Source organism: Palaemon carinicauda, chromosome 38 (genome assembly GCF_036898095.1).
Source record: "Palaemon carinicauda isolate YSFRI2023 chromosome 38, ASM3689809v2, whole genome shotgun sequence".
Lineage (NCBI taxonomy): Eukaryota > Metazoa > Arthropoda > Malacostraca > Decapoda > Palaemonidae > Palaemon > Palaemon carinicauda.
Window position 1 is genome coordinate 31,625,977 of NC_090762.1, and position 7,500 is coordinate 31,633,476.

Consider the following 7,500-nt stretch of genomic DNA (forward strand, 5'->3'; position numbering starts at 1 on the left):
ATCCACAGTAAATTGTGATGACCTCGGAATGACTTCAGAGGAGAACACATGGGGAAGGAAAAAGCGAGATACAGCAGCACCAAGCGTAGGCAACCTTGCCGGAGGAGACAGGTGAGTGAGTTAATACAACAAGACAAACGAGCGTCACGTAACTGTTAATTTCACGTGTGCATGTCTCTGATATGAATTCAAAAGACCATTCAGAGATCATCAGTATCCTACTGAAGGTCACACGCTTAATGTTCAAGTTCGAAATCACTGACTTCCACTTCTTTATCTTGCAGGGAAGTCTTGTACAAGATAGTGGAGCATAACCTCAACACCGTGGGGATCAACGGGAAAGCCTGTATGCTGAGGGCCATTTGCGAAATGTTTGTCGAACCTTTGGAGCATCATGGCTTGACAGGGGAATTTATTGAAGTTTTCTTCAGGTAAGATAAACAGGAGCTTGTTATTAATGAATGATTACATGATTATGCTGTGAGAATTCACTACGTATTTTCCCACAAGTTATAACCAGTCGATAGTTTTTTAAATTGTTCTAATCTCTCTGCAGTTCATGCTAATATTTTACGACAACCGAATTATAAGGATTGAAAATTTCAATTGGCATTTTGCTGTTAAATTTTGATCAGGAAATTTTATTGTAATTCTAACCTTGATATGCTTTGTTAGGCAATATTGACTGACGGCTTTAGCATGATTGCCCATTTTAATCAACCGCCTTGACTGAATATATTTCTATTTATTTAGATGAACTTTTAGTATATTTTAAAGCATTGTATGGCCTCTCTCTCTCTCTCCTCTCTCTCTCTCTCTCTCTCTCTCTCTCTCTCTCTCTCTCTCTCTCTCTCTCTCTCTCTCTCCACATATCCTGATATGATTAATTTCTTATTTCAGCCCAAGCCGTAAACACGAAAATGACGAAAGACTGTCAGAGTATACAAAAGCTGAATTGGAAGGAAAATCTACTCAGCGATGTGAGAAGTATCACGAAGCCTGTCCGTACTCTTTCTTCGTGTCAGGGTCAAGAAATGAGACACTTGCCTTAGATACTCCGTAAAGTTATTACTGTTTGTCTGTACCTTATATTTAACTTGACGTTTAGAATATCATCATAAATTAGACATTATTATCAAGAGTACTAAATGCCAGGAATGATATTGATTCATATTTTTTTTACAGGCCTTCGTATTCTTATGATCCAAACGAAGTCATACAGCTGACATCGAATCGCCGTCTTGCGTTTCCAGTAGGAACTCACATTGACTTCGGTCTAACCATATTTATACCGATAGATAAGGACCTTCCAGTCGGGTTTTCCAATGGTGCATCATTGTCTAATATATTTCTTAGTAAGTTTAAGAATGTAGGCTATGGTACAAGTTTGACTTCATAAAAGGTCTTTCTAAGAGTTTATTTTGTTTTGTTCTCTTGGAGGAAAGGTAGGTATTAGGTGTTGAGGCAGCATGGGTCAAGATCTGTGTAGCCGAGCCACGCCCAGCTGTCAGGGCAAAACAACCTCGGACTGAGACTGTCGGAGAGATGACGTCTTGTCTCTTTTTTCTTATTTGTCGGAAACAAACTTTTATCAAATAGTTTGTTGTATATTAAGTTACAATAAATTCGTCGACAGTTAAAGTAACATTTTCAATAAATCATTTTGTAAAATAACTGATGGAGATGAGTATGCATTTATTTCGAGTACACCCCACCTTTTATTTTGCACGAATGCCATTGTGGTGTATATAGCTGAATCCATGGTGCATTGTTTAGAAAAAGTAAGAACGATGAATCCTTAAAATCCTTAACCTCTTTAAAAAAGTAAAGCCAGGCTAATTCACCGATTTGATGACGTGGATGATATATGCCTTCATTAAGAACGACTTTTATTTCGAGGGCCAAGTTCAAGTAACATTTTGCAAGACATAAGCTTAAAAAGGGAAGATTTTCATAAAATTATTACTTCTGTATTGAAGTAATAGATTTTTTTTGTTTCATTTCTAGAGAATCATGTATAATTTAGTTTTGCTTATCAAAACGTAATTAAAAAACATATTTAATTTGTGTGTGTATATATATATATATTCGTCAGACTTTCATGAAATTAATACATTCCCCTGAAAAGAAAATGAATCTTCATATATATGTCATCTTCATCTATGTTATTTTTTTCTAAAACCATTATTGATGATTAGTTTATCTTATATATAATGTATGTATGTATGTATATATACTTACATACATACATACATACACACACACACACACACACACATATATATATATATATATATATATACATATATATATATATATATATATATATATATATATATATATATATATGTATGTATGTATGTGTGTGTGTGTTTGTGTGTGTGTGTGTGTGAGAGAGAGAGAGAGAGAGAGAGAGAGAGAGAGAGAGAGAGAGGAGAGAGAGAGAGAGAGAGAGAGAGAGAGAGAGAGAGAGAGAGAGAGAGAGAGCATAATACATGCCGTTAAGTATGTTGTGCTTAGTTCATTAAAGATGGTAGATTTAACAACTTCATCTTTCCTTTGTTATGGCCAGTAATTGGAGTTTTTGTCCTCTCAGTAGATTTATCTGTCGTTATGATCTGTATTAATCAATGGGATTATCCTTGATCAAACGATAAAACTCGACATATGCTCTTGATATTTTCCTTAATATATCTATAAATAATATCATTTTGGATGTTTAGGACAATACATACATACATACATACATACATACATATTATACACACACACACACACACACATATATATATATATATGTATAATTCAGCACTTTCAATATAATTGTTCTAGTTCCTATATATTAAACTGAAAATGTATATAAAGATATGGATGCGGGAAAGCATCGTTAATTCTGAATCAAGAAAGTGACATCAAATCACGAAGAGAATGACAATATGTTAGTTTCACCTGCTTATATTCTTAAGAGTGGTTAAACGTTTTTTCTATCCACAGTAAATTGTGATGACCTCGGAATGACTTCAGAGGAGAACACATGGGGAAGGAAAAAGCAAGATATAGCAGCACAAAGCGTAGGCAACCTTGCCGGAGGAGACAGGTGAGTGAGTTAATACTACTAGTCAAACGAGCATCACTTAGTTGTTAATTTCACTTGTGCATATCTCTGATCTGAATTCAAAGGTCCATTCATAGATCATCAGTATCCTACTGAAAGTCACACGCTTCATGCATAGAAATGACCTAGAATTAGTTCAAGTTCGAAATCATTGATTTTTCACTTCTTTATCATGCAGGGAAGTCTTGTACAAGATAGTGGAGCATAACCTCAACACCGTGGGGATCAACGGGAAAGCCTGTATGCTGAGGGCCATTTGTGAAATGTTTGTCGAACCTTTGGAGCATTATGGCTTGATAGGGGAATTAATTGAAATTTTCCTCAGGTAAGATAAACAGGAGCTTGTTATTAATGAATGATTACATAATTATGCAGTGCGAATTCACTACGTATATTCCACAAGTTATAACCAGTTGTTTGTTTTTTAAATGGTTCTAATTTCTTTGCAGTCTATGCTACTATTTTACGACGACCGAATTATAAGCATTGAAAAGTTCAATTAGTATTTTGCTGTTAAATTTTGATCTGGAAATTTTATTGTAATTCTAACCTTGATATGGTTTGTTAGGCAATATTGACTGACGTCTGCAGCTTGATTGGCCATCTTAACCAACCGCCTGGACTGAATATATTTCTAATTATTTAGAGGAATTTTTTAATATGTTTTAAAGCATTGCATGCCCCCTCTCCTCTCTCTCTCTCTCTCTCTCTCTCTCTCTCTCTCTGAGTGTCTCTGTATGCCGGTGAGTAAGTACACTTGTGTGGCCCGATAAATAAGCTGATTTAACGCGGATAAGAAAAGGGTATCGAGTGCAATATAGCTACAAGTGAATAGTCAGTGATTAGTTTGAGATCAGTAAAGTGGGATAAAACGTTTGCACAAGATAGTTATTTTGTGAATTACTAAAAATCTGATCAAGATGGCGCTCTGTAACACAGGCAAAGTTTGGAGGGACATTGCTGCAGTCAGCAAAAGTAAATTCCATGAGTTGGCAAAACAATAACTAGACCATCTGGTTACAGAGGTCGCTACTAACTCCAACCAATGTGATGGAAAAATATTCGCAGATATATTGAAACAATATGATCCAACAAACTTGAGCAAGTCTGTGGAAAACGTCAGCAAAATAATAGAAGAAATTCCAAAGAAGATCCAGGTGATAAAGAGACTTACAAAGAAAGTTTACATAAATAAACACATTCCATCAAAGAACAATAAGAAGTCCAGTATGGTGAATATGCTGATTGATGCATTAGGAAAAAGAATGCCAAAATGGTGCAATACATGTAAGATGTGGTATTCCATTATTAATCCACAACACCTTATCAGGAAATGCGATGCATGTCATGTACCAACACATCCTACCTGCGCTGAAGTGCAACAAAAAATAAAAAATAAAAACATAAAGGTATTCTGCTCAACATGCTTAGTCTGGATAGCAAATATAATTAAGTCGAGACTAAATCTGCACATAGTTGAAGATAAAGAAGAGGAAGAAGAAGAAGAAGAAGAAGAAGAAGAAGAAGAAGAATTAGAAGAAGAAGAAAAGAAAAATGAACAGGATACGTGTGAGGATGCAGAGGAAATCATTGATATAACATATGATGCCATCCAACAACATACTTACGAAGAAATAAATTATCAGATGGAAACAAATAATAGACCCAAGACACTCTACCTGGACCCACATACTTTTAGGGAAGAGCAAGAACAAGAAAAAAAAGAAAAGAAAGATATAGTCTGCAATTCACTGAAAAGAGGGAAGTGCAGATTTGGTGAAAGATGCTACTACAAGCATCCAAAGATATGCCATAATTATGAAATATATGGTAAATGTGCGTATTTAGACAGATATGGAGATGAATGCACAGATCTCCATCCAAAAACATGCAAAAACCTGAAAGAAGGAAAAGGATGCAAATTAAACAAAAGTTGTTGATATATGCATCCTGCAACCATGAATGAAAGTCAGAAAACTCAGCAAACAGAAAAGAAAAATGAAAGCAAAAATAAAAAAAAAGAAAAAAAAAAACACTCCAAGTATATTCCGCGCTATGCACAAAAGGCCCCAAAATATGATGCCTTTCAAACCAAATATGCACAATTAGAGCCCAACTACAAAGAATGCATCTATAATGCCAGGGGTTGGTGCATATATGGGGATAATTGCAGGTATACACACAAAAATAAATATGAAGGCGAAAGAGCAAATATAATAGAAAAGTTGGATTTTTTAATGGCAGAATTCCGGGAAATGAAGAAAAGAACATCATATCAGAACAGGAAGGAAGCATGGGAGAATCCATATTATTACCAATATTAAATAATGGGGATGAAACAAAACCATAATAGTGATGAATGCACAGGGTTTAGTCACGAGTAACTCTAAAAGGAAAATAGAGTTCTTAGAAGAACTAACCCAAATTGAAAAAATAGATATATTAAATATAAGTGAAACATGGTATTCCCAAGAGACTGGCAGTGATGACCAGATAAAGGGTTTCCAAACATATAGATCGGACAGAACAAATAGGAATCAAGGGGGAACCTCAATATATGGAAGAGACATAAATCTTGTGTGAAAAATACTGCAACACAGAATGTGAATTGATTGCGGTAGAATTTGAATATGAAAAACTAGTGAATATTGTAGTTTACAGACCCCAAAATACTAAGGAGTTTGACATAATAATATAAAAAAATAGATGAAATATGTAGAAACCATAAAGACTGCAATATACTCCTATCCGGAGATTTTAACTTTCCTTTCGTGGATTGGAAATAACAGATAGAAGAAAGTGGTTGTATATATACATATGAAAAAGACAGTAATAGTAGTGCAGAAGATAAGAGGCAATTTGAAAAGTTTCAAGATATGCTATTAGGACATAATATGAAACAAATAAACCACATTCCAACAAGAAAAGACAGTGTCCTAGATTTAGTATTTGTGAATGAGGTGAATTATGTTAAAGAAATAATAGTGTATAACACGGGAATTTCAGACCACAATGTTATAGAGTTAAAGAGTCCATTCCAAAGCAAGTGATCGCAAAACGATGGGAAGGATATGGAAAATATATTTTTTATAGTAAGAATATAAAATGGTCAGAAATACTTGAAGAATTAAACAAAGAATGGAAAAATTAATTCGTAAGGGATAATATACAGGTAAATACGGATATACTGTACAAAATATAGAGAACATTGTTGAAAAATATGTACCGAAAAAAAAGCAATAAACATCAGACATGTATACCAAGAGACAGATGGATCTTATTTCAGAAAATTAGAAAGTGGAAGAAAAATCTTGCAAAAGAAAAGGGTGTATGGAAAATGATGGAAATAAAAAGTAAGATAGAAAGTGCAGAACAAAAGATTATACAATCGAAAGAGAATGAAAAAAGGGACTTACAAGAAAGGACACTTCAAAATATAAAAAAACCCAAAGTACTTTACTCCTATGCAAAAAAGATGAATAAAGGGAGATTAGAAATAGGCCTTCTAAAAATTGAAGGACGGTTAACGAATAAAATAAGGGAAATATGCAACATATTAGCTGAAAAATATGAGTGAGTTCATGCCAAGTATTGCAAATGAGAATAATGAAACAGAAATGAGAGAAGAAAATGTTGAATATCTAACGGATATAGATATAAATGAAGCAGATATTGTGCAGGCTATAAGCAAAATTAAAAATGGATCGGCGGCCGGACCAGATGGAGTTCCAGTGATTTAGTTAAAAAAAAAACTGCACACACTATCGCAAAGCCGCTTGCAATACTGCTAAGACAAAGTGTAGATGTGAGCGAGATATATGTTAAACATAAATTAGCTTATATAACCCCTATTTTCAAGAGTGGATCAGGACTAGAGGCAAGCAATTGTAGACCTGTTAGTCTAACATCACATATTATGAAAGTGTATGGAAGGGTAATAAAAAAGAAAATAATGAATCATTTGGTTAAAAATGATTCATTTGATATAAGTCAACACGGTTTTGTGACCGGAAAAAATACACAAACCCAACCGATAGCGCACTATGAAAACATATACAAAAATATGATAGATGAAAAAGACACAGATGTGATCTATCTAGATTTTGCAAAAGCCTTTGACAAGGTAGACCATAATATATTAGAGAAAAAAATGAGAAAGCATAATATTGTGGGAAAGATAAGAAAATGGGTAAAAGAATTTCTGCAAAACAAAAAACAGATAGTGGTTGCAAATGACGAGAAATCAGATGAAGCTCAGGTAATATCTGGTGTGCCTCAGGGTACGGTATCAGCTGCACTGCTGTTTGTTATTATGATCTCAGAAATAGACTGCAATATTAAAAATTCTGTAGTGAGAAGTTTCGCCGATGACACAAGAATAAGTA

At 34.3% G+C, this 7,500-nt stretch overlaps 1 protein-coding gene and 1 pseudogene across 1 annotated transcript in view; one reads left to right on the top strand and one right to left on the bottom strand.

The window, feature by feature from the left end:
- The window catches only part of LOC137630528 (AH receptor-interacting protein-like), a 305,169-nt pseudogene that overhangs the window by 134,790 nt on the left and 162,879 nt on the right, over window positions 1–7,500 (bottom strand).
- The window catches only part of LOC137630126 (uncharacterized), a 32,182-nt gene that overhangs the window by 23,470 nt on the left and 1,212 nt on the right, over window positions 1–7,500 (top strand). Inside the window, exons 12-17 of the mRNA XM_068361589.1 lie at window positions 9–111; window positions 285–431; window positions 901–1,059; window positions 1,186–1,355; window positions 2,995–3,097; window positions 3,294–3,440. Coding sequence (XP_068217690.1) covers window positions 9–111; window positions 285–431; window positions 901–1,059; window positions 1,186–1,355; window positions 2,995–3,097; window positions 3,294–3,440 — 829 coding nt within the window. The remainder of the gene's footprint in view (window positions 1–8; window positions 112–284; window positions 432–900; window positions 1,060–1,185; window positions 1,356–2,994; window positions 3,098–3,293; window positions 3,441–7,500) is intronic.